General features: G+C 40.7%; 1 protein-coding gene across 3 annotated transcripts in view; it reads left to right on the top strand.

Annotated features, from left to right (window-relative positions):
- Window positions 1-20997, top strand: part of PREX2 (phosphatidylinositol-3,4,5-trisphosphate dependent Rac exchange factor 2) — a 304934-nt gene that overhangs the window by 72797 nt on the left and 211140 nt on the right. For 2 of the 3 annotated variants that reach the window (XM_084620586.1, XM_084620585.1), the window contains exons 2-4: window positions 17688-17759; window positions 17833-17955; window positions 19463-19567. In XM_084620586.1, coding sequence (XP_084476712.1) covers window positions 17688-17759; window positions 17833-17955; window positions 19463-19567 — 300 coding nt within the window. The remainder of the gene's footprint in view (window positions 1-17687; window positions 17760-17832; window positions 17956-19462; window positions 19568-20997) is intronic. The other variant, XM_084620587.1, reaches the window with a different exon arrangement.

Here is a 20997-nt window from a genome sequence, read left to right as displayed (position 1 = left end):
GAGCAGAGAGTGGAATGCTGAACAGCTATGCAGGACTGTATGTGTGGGCTCATCAATTTGCTACAATAGTGATGAGCTGGTGAATGCATTTCTTGAGCCCTGCTTGTTAACAAAAATGTGTTTTAACTACAGGAGTTATCATTATAATGTTAACATTTGCCAGCAGATGCCACAGAGTTACCACTGAGCTAAACGCTGGCTCTTCTCTCCTGGCAAACCTGATGCCTCTGAGTGCTTTTTGGAACATTAAGGCTAGTAAGATTTTGGGCTTGTCTATACTGAAACTCTACAGCGGCACAGCTGTAGCATGGCAGCCGCACCATGTAGCACTTCAATGCAGACATTACCTGTGCCAATGGTAGGGCATCTCCTATAGGCATAGGTAATCCACTTCCCCTTGTGGCAGTAGCTAGGTTGACAGAAGAATTCTTCCATTGACCTAGCACAGTCTGCACTGGAAGTTAGGTCAGCTTAACTAAGTTGCTCAGGGGTATGTCTTTTTCACACTTCTGAGCAATGTAGCTGGGTCAGTCTAACTTTCTGGTGTAGACCAGGCCTTCCTCCAATTGATAGGTGCCTAGCAAATTTCTCAAGCCATGCAGTGATCAGTGCTGCAATTTAATTGTAAATATTTTAAGGATGTGTGCTGTTGTTGGTATTTAAGTGGCCAAACCATTTTAGGATGAAAGGGGAAGGTCAAACCTCCTTTAGAACTGATGCCTTAGTTGTCTGTCTGCAGAGATAGTGCTCATTCTATAAACCAGTGCATGGCTTTCTTCATAGCAGGAAGCTCTAGAAAAGTATTTTTAAATGAAAATTCAGATTTCTGGAAAACATTTGTGGAAAGTTCCTAACTCTGCAGAATTTTTAGCCTCACCTCCACACTTATCCCAGCTTCTTTCACGTACAACCAGAAAAGACAAAATTTAAGAATTATTTTTTCAGGGTGTGTTTCTAGAGAATAAGATTAAGTCTGAAAGACAAAGTAATCTGGTTTTCTTATTGTTTCTTTCTGACAGGATTTCAGCCTGTATAGCATAGAGCCATCTTTTTCACTCTGCCGAGTGGCGGAATATGTTGATGGTTCCCTGCCTAGAGGCTGATTATTTTTTCTTTGCTTAAAATTTAAGAGTGGTTTAACAATGAGATTGCTTTTGGCATGTTTATTATTCACCCACATGTATGGTGCCCAATAAATACAGTGTATTCATTCTTTCTCTGTGTTTGCACTCCCTAGTTTAAAAGAGACCCTGTCTCGCCAAAGTCTGTCTCTCCACCCCCTTGGTGCTCCCCTTCTTCCCCCTCCAGTTCTGGTGGAACTGTTGATGCTTCATGCTTGAAATGTTGCTGGCAGAGAACATCCCCTCCTACGTCCACATGTCCCAATTATAGACTGGTCATGGGGGGAGGAGGAATGTAAAAGATGCTTCTGTTTGAGGAAGATCATACTGAAGCACTGGATCTTGCTTGTAGATCTGAACATAGTTAGGCTTGAGCTCAGTCTGACCTCCTCTGTTCCCCCTGGCTGGGGTTCTACGATTGAGATTGCTCTGTGCCCAAGAGTCTACAGCTGAGTCTGTTCCTGTGTAGCATAGCTGTTTTTGTGTGACATGCATGGACAGGCAGTCTCTGAGACAGCCTAATATTGGTACTTAAAGGGTAAGGATGAAGCTTGGTAGATTACGACTAGGACTTTGAATTCAGTCTAGAAATGAATACATACACCATGGCATTCACAGAGCATTGATATGTTCACGCCAGCTTTTATTGCTCCATAGGTAAGCAGCTGCATGCTATACTAGTTGTAATTTTTGCAATGTATTTATCTTCAGTTCCAGGTGGAATAAACTACAGTAGTTTAGCAAATACATGATGAAAGCATGGATTGGTTCTCATCCAAGAGGAAGGAGTGCAGCCTCCCAACAACCGAAGATACTAGAAAGCATTCCTCATCACTTTGTTACTTACTTGTTTTTTGTCTCAACTACTTCCGTTGTCTCCTCCATGTTTATCCTAAATCTTTAGTCTCTATATATCAGGTCAAAAATCAGACAAAAAAAATTAGTGTCCACCAACATTAACCCAGCTTCTTTGATCACCTGTGAAGAGGTTCTTGGATACTATGGTGATGAGGCCATATGAGTAGATATTGTGGTAGACTGATGTCTGCCTGCTGTTTTATTCTATGTAGAGTTCTTCTAGGTTTTCTTTCTGTGGACTCTCCACAGATAGGAGTTGTTCTTTCACATGTACTCGGGCCCTATCTCCTCTTTAAATCATATGTATAAGCTTCCTTTCCTGTTTAAGGTGAACGGTAATCTGCATAGCATTTTATTATATCCTGTAAGAAGGATGCTACATAAAAATAAATTGTATTTCAGAAAAGGTAATAGTAAGTTTTGCACACTTACAATGTGCCAACAATTGAAAGAAAACTTGCAACAAGAACTAAAACACGTTACAAAAAGGTAGGATTCTGAAAAAGGGTCATCATGATAATGATATTGTCAACAAAGAAATAAAAACTACATATTTTGTGTATTTTCACAACGGAAAGTATCTTTTGAATAAAATATAAGACATACAAAATTATTAATGAGGTAACTTTCATGGAGATTAGCTCATGACCATATTGGCAGCAGCAAATTCACAGGGCAAACTTCATGACAGGCCACAAGGTCATGTAGTGTTATTTTATGCTTGCACGTAACAATGTTTTGTATAAAGATAATAAACTTTTTATTGCTTTATCTTTCTTGGGCTGTGGTGAAGATAGCTCTGGTTGGTGTTCAGTTGCCAGGTAACTGTACTTTCTTATTTGTGTATTTTTGTGTACACCAGCTCTGGTAAAATGTATAAATTCTATTATTTTAAAAAACACCAATTTTGAGTCTTTGATTACCACAGCTAATCAAGTCTAATCCTATAGAAGTAAGAAACTAAACCACTTTTGAAATATAAAAAAGTTTACTTTGGAATTTCAGACATTTGCAAATTTAAAAAAAATTAAATATCAGCATATAAACAAACCATCAATCACTACCCTAATGTGATTTTTTTGTAAGTGGGGATTCACTAAATCCAGCCCATTGTTACCAAAAAGCATTTTTAAAAGCCACACATTTTAAACTGAAATTTAATGAATTATTTTAGATAATACATTTTTAGTGCAATTCGGCTGCTGTTTTGTGTGTAGAACTCTGATGCACTTCAATGTGAATTTTTTAAATAAAGGTTTCAGAGTAGCAGCCATGTTAGTCTGTATTTGCAAAAGGAAAAGGAGTACTTGTGGCACCTTAGAGACTAACAAATTTATTTGAACATAAGCTTTCGTGAGCTACAGCTCACTTCATCGGATGCATTCAGTGGAAAATACAGTGTGGAGATTTATATACATAGAGAACATGAAACAATGGGTGTTACCATACACACATCTACCAATGTGATATATGCCATCATGTGCCAGCAGTGCCACTCTGCCATGTACATTGGTCAAACTGTACAGTCTCTATGTAAAATAATAAATGGACACAAATCAGATATCAAGAATTATAACCTTCAAAAACCAGTTGGAGAACACTTTCATCTCTCTGGTCACTCGATTACAGACCTAAAAGTTGCAATTCTTCAACAAAAACACTTCAAAAACAGACTCCAACGAGAGACTGCTGAATTGGAATTAATTTGCAAACTGGATACAATTAACTTAGGCTTGAATAGAGACTGGGAGTGGATGGGTCATTACACAAAGTAAAACTATTTCCCCGTGTTTATTCCCCCCCCATCCCTCACTGTTCCTCAGATGTTCTTGTCAACTGCTGGAAATGGCCCACCTTGATTATCACTACAAAAGGTTCCCCTCCTCCCCACCCTAACCCCGCTCTCTTGCTGGTAATAGCTCACATTAAGTGATCACTCTTGTTACAGTTTTCAGAGTAGCAGCCATGTTAGTCTGTATTCGCAAAAAGAAAAGGAGGACTTGTGGTACCTTAGAGACTAACAAATTTATTTGAGCATAAGCTTTCGTGAGCTACAGCTCACTTCTGAATGCATCCGATGAAGTGAGCTGTAGCTCACGAAAGTTTATGCTCAAATAAATTTGTTAGTCTCTAAGGTGCCAAGTACCCCTTTGTCATAAATATAAAGGGAAGGGTAAACCCCTTTGAAATCCCTCCTGGCCAGTGGAAAGCTCCTCTCACCTGTAAAGGGTTAAGAAGCTAAAGGTAACCTCGCTGGCACCTGACCAAAATGACCAATGAGGAGACAAGATGCTTTCAAAAGCTGGGAGGAGGGAGAGAAACAAAGGGTCTGTGTGTCTGTCTATATGCTGGTTTTCTGCCGGGGATAGACCAGGAATGGAGTCTTAGAACTTTTAGTAAGTAATCTAGCTAGGCATGTGTTAGATTATGATTTCTTTAAATGGCTGAGAAAAGAATTGTGCTGAATAGAATAACTATTTCTGTCTGTGTATCTTTTTGTAACTTAAGGTTTTGCCTAGAGGGGTTCTCTATGTTTTTGAATCTAATTACCCTGTAAGATATCTACCATCCTGATTTTACAGGGGGGATTTCTTTATTTCTATTTACTTCTATTTTTATTAAAAGTCTTCTTGTAAGAAAACTGAATGCTTTTTCATTGTTCTCAGATCCAAGGGTTTGGGTCTGTGGTCACCTATGCAAATTGGTGAGGCTTTTTATCCAACATTTCGCAGGAAAGGGGGGTGCAAGTGTTGGGAGGATTGTTCATTGTTCTTAAGATCCAAGGGTCTGGGTCTGTAGTCACCTAGGCAAATTGGTGAGGCTTTTTACCAAACCTTGTCCAGGAAGTGGGATGCAAGGTTTTGGGAAGTATTTTGGGGGGAAAGATGCGTCCAAACAGCTCTTCCCCAGTAACCAGTATTAGTTTGGTGGTGGTAGCGGCCAATCCAAGGACAACGGGTGGAATACTTTGTACCTTGGGGAAGTTTTGAGCTAAGCTGGTAAAGATAAGCTTAGGAGGTTTTTCATGCAGGTCCCCACATCTGTACCCTAGAGTTCAGAGTGGGGGAGGAACCTTGACACCCTTTTCTAATTCCAAGATGTGCAGGATTGAACTATGTGTGAACTACATGCTATTTTGGGAAGAGTTAAACTGCCAGCCAACAATAGGTGTCAATGATTTTACTGAGAAATTCCCCTCAATCTCAGTTCCTCCATCTGACACAAGTGGTACTAGATTTAAGTACTATCAGATGCTATTGCTTACACTTAATGCAGTTTGGGTTTTCAGAAGAATCTTAATTTGCTTCCTGAAGATAAGGGAAAAGTACTTTCATATTTGACAATTTGTTTATAACATTCAGATGTGTTTGTTTGGCCTCAGATCACAAGATTATACTCTATTTCAAGTTCCAAGAGTTAAACTCAGGCATTCTTAAAGAATTCTGTTCAGTGTTAACAAATTTTATGTAATTTAAAAAAAGCCTGGTTTAATTGTTTATAGATTTACAGGAACACTGTACTTATATGTTCCCAAACCTGAAGAAGAGCTTTGTGAAAGCTAGAAAGCTTGTCTCTCTCACCAACAGACATTGGTCCAATAAAAGATACCTTACCCACCTTGTGTCTCTAATATTTTATTCTGTAATTGTAGCTCAAAAGTCAGTACAATGGCTCGGAAAATGATTATTTTTTTAAAGCAGTTAGGCTGTGTTACTCTTTCTGATTTTTTCAGTACTACTGTTATAAGGGCATTCTTCAAATATAGCATTTTAAAGAATTTGTAGCTGGTTAAAGAAATAAAATTATAGTTGAAACCACTTTAAAGCTTTGTACCTATTTACAGAGAGATCGAATTGACTGACATATTTGACTTGCCTTGTGAAAAAGAGCTAGTTGTCCACTGAGGTCCTTCTTAAACACTTCAAACTCTTACAAAAATATGGATTCAAAGGCCTGTTATTTTATCAGGGCAGACATACAGAGGATGTGCTGAACTTGCTTTCTCTACCTGCATGTACCTGAGGTGCCTTTATGAATGAATGCACTGAAAATATAAACTCTATGCAATATTCTGTAAGCTTTTAACAAAAAGAAAATTACCCTTAAGAAAACAATTATCAGAATATTCAGTGGTGTTATGCATAGAGCGAAAGAATTAAAGATTCTAGAGGCAAAACAATGAAGTTTGTTAGTTAACAAGTAAGGACACAGATGGAACTAAACTGAAAAATTCAGAACCAGCTGTCAACCTTCTTGTTCCCAAATGTGTGGGGTGTTTAGTCTGGGGGGTTTATTTCTTATTAATGGCTCCAAATTGTGTAAACATTAATGCTTCATGCAAAAATATCATTATTTTGTGATTATATATTGACGAAATCTGTAAATGTGTTTGACCCACAAGTGATCTATACAGTGATTGATAGAACAGAGGAAGATGACTTCAAATGGGCTAACAATGTCACTGCCCTTAGATTCTGACCAGGAATTCCCCTTTGCAAATCCTATCAAATGTCCTACAGAACAGGTTCCCTGGAGGTTTTTTGAGGTAGAAAACTTTTGTCCTATGCTCCCTTCTGCCTGCCTTTTATTCTGGCATATGTGTATATGCAAATGGCAGCCAGAATTTGGTCCTGAATATTGTGTGAGTAATATACAGTTTTTACAAAACTTTTGTAATTTTTTAAAAAAAATCCAACACACTTGAGTTCCTAATTAACATCTAACCACATTAAACATGAAGTAAGCCCATACTCAGAGCTAAGCTTGAGAAATGAGAAGAGAGTTTAATGTACATATGTGTACACTAAAGCAGGATTTGGTCAGTTGTGTGTGTGAAGGAAGTTAGCACTGAAATGAAAAGTATTGCAGATGTGCTAATTAAGTGCAGTTATACTCTGAAAGGTGAACCTATAAAAATGGCAACTTGGGATTCCATTTTATTTGTTTCAGAGTAGCAGCTGTGTTAGTCTGTATTCGCAAAAAGAAAAGGAGTACTTGTGGCATCTTAGAGACTATCAAATTTATTTGAGCATAAGCTTTTGTGAGCTACAGCTCACTTCATCGGATGCATTCAGTGGAAAATACAGTGGGGAGATTTATATACATAGAGAACATGAAACAATGGGTGTTACCATACACACTGTAATGAGAACGATCACTTGAATCTCTTTGGTCACTCGATTACAGACCTAAAAGTTGCAATTCTTCAACAAAAAAATTCAAAAACAGACTCCAACGAAAGACTGCTGAATTGGAATTAATTTGCAAACTGGATACAATTAACTTAGGCTTGAATAGAAACTGGGAGTGGATGAGTCATTACACAAAGTAAACTATTTCCCCATGAAGAAGAGGAGTACTTGTGGCACCTTAGAGACTATCAAATTTATTTGAGCATAAGCTTTCATGAGATGAGTGAGCTGTAGCTCACAAAAGCTTATGCTCAAATAAATTTGATAGTCTCTAAGGTGCCACAAGTACTCCTTTTCTTTTTGCGAATACAGACTAACACGGCTGCTACTCTGAAATATTTCCCCATGTTTATTCCACCCCCCACTGTTCCTCAGACGTTCCTGTCAACTGCTGGAAATGGCTCACCTTGATTATCACTGCAAAAGCTTCCCCCCGTCCTGCTAGTAATAGCTCACCTTAAGTGATCACTCTCGTTACAGTGTGTATGGTAACACCCATTGTTTCATGTTCTCTATGTATATAAATCTCCCCACTGTATTTTCCACTGAATGCATCCGATGAAGTGAGCTGTAGCTCACAAAAGCTTATGCTCAAATAAATTTGTTAGTCTCTAAGGTGACACAAGTACTCCTTTTCATTTTATTTGTGTGGCAGTGATTTCCATATCAAGTTTGCTCAGCTTAGAAGAAACAGTTGTTTTATTTTGCTAGCTGCCAGCCCTACAAACTATGGACTTGATTCTGCACCATGAACTTTAATGGGAGTTTTTCCATTGACGTAATGGGAGCAGGATCAAGCCCTAAGCTCTGTTTCTGAAAGTAGAGCAGTGTTTGTTTTGGTACATATGTCATCATCAATAATAAAGATTCTACTACGGGATCTCTGTTAAAAATTCTGTGATACTGAAGCCAGAAAAGAATCAAGTTCACTTTCGCATATCTGTATAAACTATGCAGTGCTAAACAGGAGCAAAAGGTAATAAAAAGTAATATTGATCACTAACGTAAGCAGATGTGACTTTGAATACACATGGGGAACAGATCTATGGAATACGAAGGTTCCACGTTTATAGTCACTTTACTTTCTCTAATTGCACTTCAACATGAATGTATTGTTACTTTGAGACCCACTATTTATCTTTGGGTTTTTCCAGCTTGATTTGCCAGTAATGTGAATAAATGAACTGACTAAGTTAGATTTACCAATAACAATGTAGCTTATTATAAATCCAGGAAACTGCTGGTTTCCTGTGATTGACACGGCAAACCTTTGTTTTGAGACTTTTAATTGTTCATTTGAATTCTGGATGATTCACTGTCAGTGTATTATGATCAATGTAATTGCTGTTCTCGCTGTAAACATTTCTTAGCAGAAGCAGGTGATATCTGATCAGAGACAATGTTATATATGTGAACAAATTTGTTGGTCCAAAATAACTCTTCCTTCACTGGAAAATCCCCACAAAATAAATACAACCAAATTTTGTCAATAATTTCCATATAATACATTCTTTGCAACTAATTTTCTCGTTATATTATCATTTTTGATGTGCTGATCAGCTTTTTGATCACCTACAATTTTGAAAGGAGAAGACCAAATCATAGAATATCAGGGTTGGAAGGGACCCCTGAAGGTCATCTAGTCCAACCCCCTGCTCGAAGCAGGACCAATTCCCAGTTAAATCATCCCAGCCAGGGCTTTGTCAAGCCTGACCTTAAAAACCTCTAAGGAAGGAGATTCTACCACCTCCCTAGGTAACGCATTCCTGTGTTTCACCACCCTCTTAGTGAAAAAGTTTTTCCTAATATCCAATCTAAACCTCCCCCACTGCAACTTGAGACCATTACTCCTCGTTCTGTCATCTGCTACCATTGAGAACAGTCTAGAGCCATCCTCTTTGGAACCCCCTTTCATGTAGTTGAAAGCAGCTATCAAATCCCCCCTCATTCTTCTCTTCTGCAGGCTAAACAATCCCAGCTCCCTCAGCCTCTCCTCATAAGTCATGTGTTCTAGACCCCTAATCATTTTTGTTGCCCTTCGCTGGACTCTTTCCAATTTATCCACATCCTTCTTGTAGTGTGGGGCCCAAAACTGGACACAGTACTCCAGATGAGGCCTCACCAATGTTGAATAGAGGGGAACGATCACGTCCCTCGATCTGCTCGCTATGCCCCTACTTATACTTCCCAAAATGCCATTGGCCTTCTTGGCAACAAGGGCACACTGCTGACTCATATCGAGCTTCTCGTCCACTGTCACCCCTAGGTCCTTTTCCGCAGAACTGCTGCCTAGCCATTCGGTCCCTAGTCTGTAGCGGTGCATTGGATTCTTCCATCCTAAGTGCAGGACCCTGCACTTATCCTTATTGAACCTCATCAGATTTCTTTTGGCCCAATCCTCCAATTTGTCTAGGTCCTTCTGTATCCTATCCCTCCCCTCCAGCATATCTACCACTCCTCCCAGTTTAGTATCATCCACAAATTTGCTGAGAGTGCAATCCACACCATCCTCCAGATCATTTATGAAGATATTGAACAAAACCGACCCTTGGGGCACTCCACTTGATACCGGCTGCCAACTAGACATGGAGCCATTGATCACTACCCGTTGAGCCCGACAATCTAGCCAGCTTTCTACCCACCTTATAGTGCATTCATCCAGCCCATACTTCCTTAACTTGCTGACAAGAATACTGTGGGAGACCGTGTCAAAAGCTGAAGTCCTGAAGTCTTTGCTAAGATAGAACCCATGTTATTATTTATTTTATATTTAAGTGCTGACAATGTGCCCAGAGCTTTACAAGACATTGGTAGGTCCCTGCCCTCATGAAGTTTGCATTTTAAAGACCTGGGGGAAAAATCAAAATTCAGTGGCAGACTCAGAGACAATCTGAGAGCTTTTTCCTTTGTTTATTTCTTTAATAAGGTTAAAATCTGTTAGTATGAATTTCAACACATTTTGTGTAAAACACAGAAAATAACTCTGCCTTCTGATCACTGGATGAAGTTCTTCCCTGTGCACTGGGTCAGCACAAGGCCTGTACCTTACTTAAATTCCACTTAAGCCCTCACTTGATTAAGTAGGGCTTAAGTGATGTGTATACCTTCTGGTAGCCTTCTGCACATGGGTAAATGTCACCCTAAATGTCTGTTGCAATGTATTGCTGCATCTGTGAGCCAGCCTGACATCCAGCCCCTGATTCAGCAACTCATATAAACATGTACTTAACTTTAAGTATGTGAATAACGCCATCCTTCAGCAAAGCACTTAAACATATTTAACTTCAAGAATGTGAATGCTCCTAATGAACCGAGATTTGATGAAGGTTACAGAAATCAAGACAAGACATAAGGACACAGACAAGAGTTTTTGCCATCTGGACAGAAGAGATTGGAATAGATGCTTTATGATTTGGCCCGGAGGAGGTTGTTCTAAACCAAGCTTAGAATGGTTTCAGTGTAGTAAAGGGATGAAAGTCACACTGAAGGGATCCAAGATGGAGTGGAATTTAATGCAATGGTTGTAAACTTTGGATTCAGTTAGTTTGGAGGTAGAAGGAAGAAGGGGGAGGAGATGGTAACTGAAGAAAGAGGTAAATTTTTGAGGATGTGGGAGACAAGAACTTGCTTGTAGTTTAGAGAGGAAGAACTGACAGATGGTGAGGGCCAAGGAAGTCAATGGGTAGGAGGGGATGAAATGAAGTGTGCATAGGGAGCGGTTAGAATTTGAGAGCAGGTCAGAGGCTTCATTGTCAGTGGCAGGAAGAAGGTGATAAAATGGCTGCTGGACAAAGGGGGGACAGAAAATCAGGGAGGGAGAGTTATGACAGATCTTGCTGATCTTTACTTTGAAAAAGCCACTGTGCAAGAAGGTTGGCAAGGATTGAAAGAGAAGTTGCCAAAGGTTTCAAATAAATGATTAGGGGTCATGGTGTTTGGCAATGAATATGGCAGTATTTAAGCAGGATAGATGGGAATGAAGGATTTAGGGAAGTCAGAGCCATTTGGATGACAGCAGAAATGGACAACAGTCAGGATTTAGTTGTGTGTGTGAAGGATTAGTACTGGAATGAAAAGTATTGCAGATGTGCTAAATGACATCTATTCCTTTGGTCTTATAGGCCATCTGGGACTTGGGGAAATTTAGTATCTTTGAAGGTGATGCTAGGTATTGTAGAAAGAAGTTAAGAATATCACTGACCTTGGTTGATGAATTGTGTGCTGCTTACAATGCACCCAGTATGGCAGACCAGTTTGGGGAAATAGGTGGTGACTCAGCTGGTGAATTACCAGAAGAAGAAGAGTCTTTTTGTTTAGTATTAGAAGCCAGCATGATTAGCTGCTGCCTCTACTGCTGGCACAGGTTAATGCGAGGAGGAAGGGAAATGTGTGCAGTGATTACCACAGCTGCTAGTGCTGTCTGAGCCCTTTCTGTCAACATTGTTTTTGTGGCAAAATCAAGGCAACATGCACCAACAAAAGCTATATGTAAGGCTAAGATTTTGTTATGGGTATTTTTAGTAAAAGTAATGGAGAGGTCAATGGCAGTAAAGAAAAATTAATGGAAGCCTGTGACCTCTCCCTTTTACTAAAAATATTCATGACAAAATAGGGAGCTGCTGGGAAGGCGGGGAGAAGGCTGCTGGGAGCTTGGACCTCTAGGGTTCCCCTTCCACCGTGGCTCAGTTCTATGGAGGCTGGTCAGGAGCTGTGGAGTCCCCCCCCTCCCCTCATCGCTCCCAGCACCCCTGGCGGTGAGGAACTGGGGTAACACTGCCCCCCTGTGGCGGGCAGCCCTCGCAGCTGGGGGCAGTGGGGTCCCCCTGCCTCTTGCGGTGGCAGGGAGCTGCGAAGTACCCCTGCTGCCGATAGCGGCTTGGAATTCAGGGGGCCCTGTCACCTCAGGTGGTGGGGGTCCCCTGCTGCTCCCAGCCGCCTGCTGGCTGAAATCATGAAGGTCTTTGGAAGGCATGGATTCCGTGACGTCCACAACCTCTGTGAGAAAATCGTAGCCTTAGCTATATGGTGTGTGTGTGTTGGGGGGGCTTAGCATCTGACATGCATTAATTACATTGTGCAAAAATTCACATTATTATGCAAATGTTGCCTTCATGTTTGTGAGCTGAATTAGGTATGGCGAGTAGGATCCAAGAAACACCTCTAGACTTTTATGAGTTTAAAGTTATCTTGATCACACTTCCCCAAGCTTGATTCTCCACGTTCTCTACGGATGTGGTGAAAAGTCATTTGGAAATAAAACAATGTTCTGTACCACTCAGCATGTCTACAGACCTGTTAGGAATGTTAAGAGAAAATGCAAAAGAAAATATTTGTACTTTGATGTGTTTTGAACTTGAGGAATCTACTGTGTGAGACAGACCCAGACCAGTGCGGTACAGGAGTCTGGTCCTATTGGGGTCCAGGTACAGGAGTCTGGTCTATTGGGATCCAGGTACAGGAGTCTGGTCAAAGGCAAATATACTGGCCACTGGATGAACAGTTTTCTGTTCCCAGAAATGGAACAATAAAGTGACCATAGTGATCAGAGCAGGGGCTGCACTACAGCAATCAGGAATCTGCTAGAACCAATTAAGACAGGCAAGCTAATTAAGACACCTGGAGCCAATTAAGAACATACTAGAATCAGGCAGACTAATCAGGACACCTGGTTTAAAAAGGACCTCCCATGAGTTAGTGGAGGGTATGCAAGGAGCAGGGAGTGAGAAGGCGGGCTGCTGGAGGACTGAGGAGTACAAGCGTGATCAGGCTTCAGGAGGCAGATCCTGTGGTGAGTATAAAGAAGGTGCTGAGGGGAGGTCATGGGGAAATAGCCCAGGGAGTTGTAGCTGTCATGCAGTGTTACAGGAGATGTAGACAGCTGCTATCCACAGGGCCCTGGGCTGAAACCTGGTGTAGAGGGTGGGCCCGAGTTCCCTACATCCCCCCCCCCCAACTCCTGATTGGACACAGAAAGAGTTGACCTGGTCCGTGAGCAACACCAGAAGGGAAAGTCTAATTTGGAAAAAGATCTGGCCTGTCCCCAACCCACTAGGTGGGATAATGGAGACTGTGGAGATTATTCTCCATTTCCCCCATGCAGGCCAGTGATGAGGTTAGCTGAGTGTACGGCAGGTTTGAGCCTCTAGCAGAAGCGGCCAAACAGGGCTGCCGTGAACCTCTGAGGTAAGCAAATCCGCCAAAAAGTGCAGGACCTACCAAGACAGAGGAGGAACTTTGTCACATATGAAACATGTTAGCTTTGCTATATTTATAGCAACCTACAATATCTGTTTCATTCTCTTTTCTGGTTGTTATTACAGTTTTAGTACTTTGTATTAGATCATTAATGTAAAAAATCAGATTTTGTTCAATTTCAACATAAAAAAATCTTTCTAGCTTTATTCAACAAGTTTATGTACTGTAGATTAAGGACTTCATATATAATACAGTGTACAGAGGAAATTTCCTTAGTAGAAAATATACTTAGTTTTGCAAGTTTGCTTTGGCTATTACTATATCATAAGTGATAGGGTCACAACAATGTTACAGCAGTGTTGAATAAAAATTAAAGTGATCTTTTTCCTTTTTTCCCTTCTTCTGAAGATAAAATTAATATGTTTATGCAGGTTTATAAGTGAAATAAGATTGCTTTTTTCGATATTAATAAAATGGTCATGCATTTTATTTGTGATCCAGCTGCTACAGTACAATTGCAGGTTTTGATCCTCATATGCTTTATTAACTCTGCCTTGCAAGATGGCATCTCCCCAATAGACAGGCAGTCTCCTAAGAAATGAAAAGATGCTGTAAAGAGAAAACTGTTGTAACAGCAGTTATAATCAGATATCTTATTTGATATCCAAAATCATGACTGAGCCCCCCCCACCCAGTCATGAAAGTGGCTTAAAAATCATGAGATTTAAGAGAGAAATTATTTTTGATTCTTTTAATTTGCCCTCCAGGTTTTCAGCTGCTAGAGGGCACATTTTTAATTTTTTTCTCTTCAGTCAAACTTACTTAAAATAACCCCCATTACTGAAATGCTGAGATTCTCACATGATCATACCTAAATAATTGTATCATGACCGTCAAACATCAAATATTGCAATAATCATGATAAAATTATGAGAGTTGGCAACACTGTAACAGTAACAAAGTTGCATACGCCACTGTGTGCAGCAGCAGTTAAAGCTTCCACAGTATGTTTCACCAAAACAAAGACCTTAAAAAAAATTGCAAATTATTTTAAGTAAATAAATTGATAATCATGAATACTCTTACTTAGGTACTTACATGGCCCCATTCTTATAGCACCTCTTAGTCTTTAACATATCTATTTTCCCAACACCGCTGCAAGGTAGGCAGGTACTATTGCCCTGCTGTTATTGATAGAGAACCAAAGCACAGAGGGGCACAGTGATTTGCCCAAGGTCCTACAGGAAGTCTGTGGTGGAGTCAGGGCCAGCTCTAGGCCCCAGCAAACCAAGCAAGCGCTTGGGGTGGCACTTTTCAAGGGGCGGCACTCTGGCGTCCCCTCCCCCCCCCCCCTTTTTTTTTTTGTGCTTGGGGTGGCAAAAAACCTAGAGCCGGCCCTGGGTGGAGTAGGGATTGACTCTGGGTCTCCTGAGTTGCAAGCTAGTGCCCAAACCATGGACCATACTTCATCTATGTCAGAGCCTTCATTTAAAGAAATATGTCTGAAATTAGGGAGACAAAACATGCCTTGAATTTCAAGTATGAAATAGTTGCCACTAACTTCTTGCGCACAAGATATCAAGATCAAGACTCATTCATAGACATTATTCTGCAAATAATTTTTAATAACAAATCTATTTGAAAATATTGTAGGCTGCAAGTGGACACTTTACAAACAGGAAGGAAAAAGTGTTGAGTAAACTATTCATTCTGAATTATTTGCCTGGGTCAGAGGTGAGCAAACTACAGCCATCAGGCCCCATCCGCCCGTGGGACCCTCCTGCCCGGCCCCGAGCTCCTGGCCCGGGAGGCTAGCCCCCTGCCCCTCCCCTGCTCTTCCCCCTCCCTCTCAGCCTCAGCTCACTGTGCCGCTAGTGCAATGCTTTGGGCAGCGGGGCTGCGAGCTACTCCGGCCTGACCCGGTGCTCTGTGCTGCACGGTGGCGTGGCTGCAGCACCGCCAGACACCGGTGTTCCGGGCAGCGCGGTCACGGGGCAGGGAGCAGGTTGGATAGAGGGCAGGGGAGTTTGGGGTGGTGGTCAGGGGGCGGGAGTGTGGATAGGGGTCGGGGCAGTCAGAGGGCAGGGAACGTGAGTTGAAAGGGAGCAGGGGCCAGTCAGGAAGGAGGGTTGGATGGGGCGGCCGGGGGCAGTCAGGGGCAGTGGTTCTGGGGGGCAGTCAGGGGACAGGGAGAAGGGGTGGTTGGATGGGGCAGGGGTCCTGGGGGGGCAGTCAGGAATGAGATGGGGGTTTGGGGGGCAGTCAGGGAGCACGGGGGGTGGATGGGACAGGGGTCCTGGGGGGGCTGTCAGGGAACGGGGCGGGGAGGGGGTTGGATGGGGCAGGAGTCCCGCGGGGCGTGTGCGAGCACGTCAGGAGGTGAGAAGTGAGGGGGTGGAAGGTGGATGGGGATGGGAGTGGGCTGAATCATGCCTTGCTGTTTGGGGAGGCACAGCCTCCCCTAACTGGCCCTCCATATGATTTCCGAAACCCGATGCAGCCCTCAGGCCAAAAAGTTTGCCCATTCCTGGCCTAGGTCCACTATATGTTTTGATCGAAGGAAATATTTATTGAGGAATAAGGATCCCAGGATACTTCAAAGATGTGAAAAAAACTCTTCTGGTATTAGCTGCTGCTTTTTTGAAAGAAATAAGTGCCAACCTTCAAATCGTCACTGTTTGGGTCAAATCATAGAAAGCAACTGATAACGAAGAAGTTTATTCCTATTTGGTATCTATCCATCACTGATGTTTTAGGCGTCTCACATAAAACACAGCGTGACCTCTTTTATCTCTCTTGCATCTGTCTTTTGTGTTGCAGTTGTCTTTTCTAATCTGCTCTCTGATTTATTATGTGCTACATTTCTTAGTTGCTTTGTGGCTAATGATCTGACATGTATAGATTATTTACTCTGAAGTCTGCATATATTTTAATATGTTTAATGCACATGCAAGTCACTCATGTATGGTAGTAAAAAGGGTTTAAAGTCAGTGGGCCAAATTCTGTGACCAGTTACAAATCTAATTCATAGAGTTAACACTGATAAAGAGGTAGAAAAAAATCACAAATGGGTAGGAAAGGTGCTTGTTTTTTTTTAATGGGACTATAAAAATCAGCATTAAGCATTTAAATGGACCTGCAATATTCCAACTTAAATGTTGTCTATATCTTGGAACTCTAAGGGTATCTATTTCTTCACTCAATAATAAAAATGTTCCTAATTACATAGCTCTTTTCAGTGGAGGGAGAAAAACCACTTAGGAATTAAAACGTGTAAGGCATAACAGAGTAAAAAGGGATACTGTGAATGCTATCCTTCTCTCCTAGCAGGGTTATTTATTGCATCCTCTATGGAATTTGCACCACACTAGAATTTAGATGAGTTCATATACAGTATACAATGCACAGTGACTTGTAGTTAAGCGGATATGAAGGACATGACATTCTGAACACTTGTGGTGCCAATTTTTTAATAACTAAAGGATATGCATGTCCATGTGAACACCCAGTGCTTTAAGACTTTAAACTTTCTGTTTGTAAATATCTTCAAAATGTACCTTTTTGATAATGAAGTTAATTTGTAGAAATTTAATTACAAACACTTGCTACTTTAAACATGATTAAATAAATTGTGGAATGAGCCTTATTGCAGGTGTTTGTTGTTGTTTTTGCCAGTTTTTTTCCCCAGACCAAATATAAGAAGTCTAAACCACAGTGCACAAGCTTGTGCACCGAGCATCTTGTTTAAATCAATTTTCCTTCCAGCTGGTTCAGCTATTAATACATCAGAGGTTTGTGCATAATTTAGTGGCTTCTTATGGTATATTTTATGCTTGTTTATAGTAGCTTAAAACCAGCTTTGATTTAGAAATTAGGGGCTCAATTCAACGCATCTTGTGATAAATGGAAAAATTCCAGAGGGAACTGGATTGAGCCGCAAGTTGCAGAAGAGATTTATCTATGTTAGTGTCTAACTGTTTTTAGTAATCGGCGTGATGAAAGAAAATTGTACTTCAGAGAATTTAGAATTTTTTGGCCTTTGTTAATATTATGCTATGTATTTTAACAGTTTTTTTCATTGTATCTGTTTGACATAGTTTTACACAGGTTTAAATTAATAAAGCTACTAATTAAAAGGAGTATTTGGGTGAAGTTTTGTGTAGTGTTCTCATGGGATATTATTTCCATATCCCAAACATAAGAAAATTAGACAAACTAATTAAAAATGTATAATTCTTTTACTCAAGCTATCTCATTCCATCTGCACTAACTAAAGCAGCGTACAGTTTCCTCACTTGTATTGTTGTCTTGTTTCATGCAGGCATTTCTTCAGAGAATGATCCAGTTTGCTGCCTCCAAAGTGGATAAAAATATCACAGAGGAAACAGTTAAGGTTAGTTTTTAATTGCACACATTTTTCTTTTCTGTGTTCTCTTTTTATATTTATTTGTGCTGTTCTTTTACAGATGCTGTTTTCAAATATTGAAGATATTCTTGCAGTTCACAAGGATTTCCTGACCCTAGTGGAGGGGTGTTTGCATCCTGAACCTAATGCACACCATGAAGTGGGAATCTGCTTTCTTCACTTTGTATGCTATTCTTTAATACAACTTCATAGTTAACTTTTCTCATTCCTGATTGTCTTCATTAATTTAATGTGGTGGTGGTGGTGGTGTGTGTATGTGTGTGTGTATTCAGTCATGAGGACAAAATGACTTAATTGCGTAATTTAGGTTCCTTTAAGGTCATTTGGAGTTTACACTTATCTCCCCCCCCCCCCCCAAAAAAAAGAAGAAGACAGAGAGAACCTTACCATGTCATCTCACCCATTCTTTTCACTGTAGAATAAACAAGCTTTGTTGTTTTCAGCACATTAGCTTTCAGCATCCTCTGTAGCTTTGAACTGTTAGGAATTTTCAGACTACTTGTTCTGAATTGATTTTATTTTTCATTCAAACACAGAGGATGTTTATTTAAAATAGTAAAATTTTACCCAGTGATGACATAACTAACCTTTTTTCTAACCAGGCAAGTGCACAAGCTGATAGATACCAGGATTTCCACCTGAAATTTTCTTAAGGACCTTGAAATTAATTGGACATAAGAACATGCTTATCTTTAAGCACATTTTAGTGCTTTGCTGAATAAAGGCCTTAATGAACACTTCTGAAAATTTGGCTGTAGGCCTTTTATGTTCACCAGCAAAACTAAGAAGGCTGGACAATGAAATGCCATGTTAAGATGTGAAATACCTAAAACTCAGTCAGGAAGCAGAATTAAAAAAAAAAAAAAAAAAAAGAAGAGTTTGCAAGAAACAATGCATTTAAAAGCATTTTTAATATTAAAATTCTCAGGTACATATTAATATATTTGCTCACTATTTATTATTATTATTTTATTTTATCTGCCTTGAAATAGAAAATGCGGAGCAGTGCCTCAGTAAATCATAGCAGATATGTTTCTGGATCTTCTGCAGCAACTGTACTCTAGAAACATTGTGTTCCTGTCTGAGTGCAAGAGCATCAGTGTTATAGAGCTGTGCTGAATCATTCAGGACTGAGCCTAACTCTGTACACACTGTCACAGACCTGGAAAAAAAATTGGACCTAACTGGTATCTCTGCTTGGTTCAACCTTCATTTCCTAAAGTCTACGTTTGCACATTGTGGGACAAAAGATTAAAGGTCGGTAGAATGGAAGGGCTCACAGAAATGCTCTCAACACACCTTTTATTTTTTCAAAACTGGATTGTATCTGCAAATGCTTACATGTGCAAGATAGGTAATGTCTTCAAATGGGTAGGTATGCGTGCACTTTGTTGTCCTGTTTGATTTATTATAATCCAGCCACTGGATCTCTCCACAGATTCTCCAGTGATGTTCACGGACTATTCGTCTTTACGATTCTAATTAACAGTAGAATTTAAAAGTTCTAGAAGTGTTGGATTTCAAACAATAATTAGATATAAAAATAGGAAAGGTGTTGACTTTCCAAAATGCAGATTACATTAGATTTCTATCCTCTAAAAGTGTTCTTATATTAGTCATTTGGCCTTAATAAAAACCTAAATATACAAAGTATTTCTTTGTCTCTACAGAAGGACAGATTTTGTATCTATGATGAATACTGTAGTAACCATGAGAAGGCACAGAAACTGCTGCTTGAACTTAACAAAATAAGAACAGTACGGACTTTTCTTTTGGTAAGTAAACTTTGACTTGGTGTTCTACTTTAATATCTTTTCATTGAATCAGTGAGTTGACAGCAGTGCCTTATTAGGTCATGTGAGCACTGATTTGAGACATCCTACCATGGTCACTGTAGATGGTTATAGTTCAAATGCATTTTAGGTGTGATGTTTTCAGAGGTATGGGCTGCCTACATCACACACTCAGTGCCACCTCCTGACCAGTTTACAGACTAGCACTGGACAATGTACCCTATACAGTAACTTCTCACTTAATGGCCTCATGGTTAACATTGTTTTGTTATGTCTCTGATCTATTAGAGAACATGCTTGTTTAAAGTTGCGCAAGGCTATCGATTGTCGGGCAGTTCAGGTGTCCCTCCTTACACTGTCCTGTGCTGCTCCTTCCCTCTGCCTTGGAGCTGCTCCTGGGAACCTCCTGCTTGTTGTGCATGGGGTGGGAGAGTTAGAGGGGTGCTGATGTCCGGGTGTTCCTGCCCCCTCCCCCCGGGCTCATGTACCCCAGCTCCAGAGAGCGGGGCAGCGGGACGGGACACACAACAGGGCTCAGAACAGAGGGAGCTTACTGGCAGCAGCTGCTGTCTGAACTTGCTGATCTACTTAAAAAGGCTTAGAGTGGGGTCAGCGTACTTAAAGAGGCAATGTGCCCCCTCTCTCTCTTTTTACACACATGTTCCTCCCCCGCCCCGGGCACTTTGGAAAGTGGAGGGAGTGGTGCACTCCAGTGGGATAGCGTGGGTTCATCATCATGCTCAGTTTCCAGAGGGAATGTTTGCAGCCATTGCCATGCGTCTATTGTGTCTCCTTCCTCCATTCCTGCTGCCTTGTAGAGTGTGAGGCTATATTAACAGTGTTTTAACCCTTGAGGGCTCAGCTAAGTGCTAGTTCATCATTTAGCAGCAAGGCATTCCCTGGGAAATAGTCCACCCTTTGACTCCTCCACGTCAACCACACTTCACAATCATCATTGCTGTGTACAGTATTAAATTGTTTGTTTTTAAACTTATTCTGTGCATATATTTGTGTGTATATACACACACACACACACAGTCTTTTGTCTGGCGAAAAAAAAATTCCCTGGAGCCTAACACCCCCTATTTACGTTAATTATTAGGGGAAATTGGATTCACTTAACATCGTTTCACTTAAAGTCGCATTTTTCAGGAACATAACTACAACGTTAAGTGAGGAGTTACTGTACTCCCTGTTATGGAGGCATTGCATAATAATGCCAGCCATGTATGGCTGAAGGACTGGAGAGAAAATGGGATAAATGGTGTGGGGAGAGGTATGGAAGGAAATCAGAGAACTGACCTGGAAGGAAATTTAAAGACTGACCTGTGGTTAGAGCCAGGTTTTGTAAAGAAAAATCCATACTCTAATACTCTGGAAGCTGCTGTGCCAAAGGAAGAAAATGTTTTGCT

The sequence above is a fragment of the Lepidochelys olivacea genome, assembly GCF_965140295.1.
Source record: "Lepidochelys olivacea isolate rLepOli2 genome assembly, chromosome: 2".
NCBI lineage: Eukaryota > Metazoa > Chordata > Testudines > Cheloniidae > Lepidochelys > Lepidochelys olivacea.
This window is presented reverse-complemented; position numbering and strand designations above follow the sequence as displayed.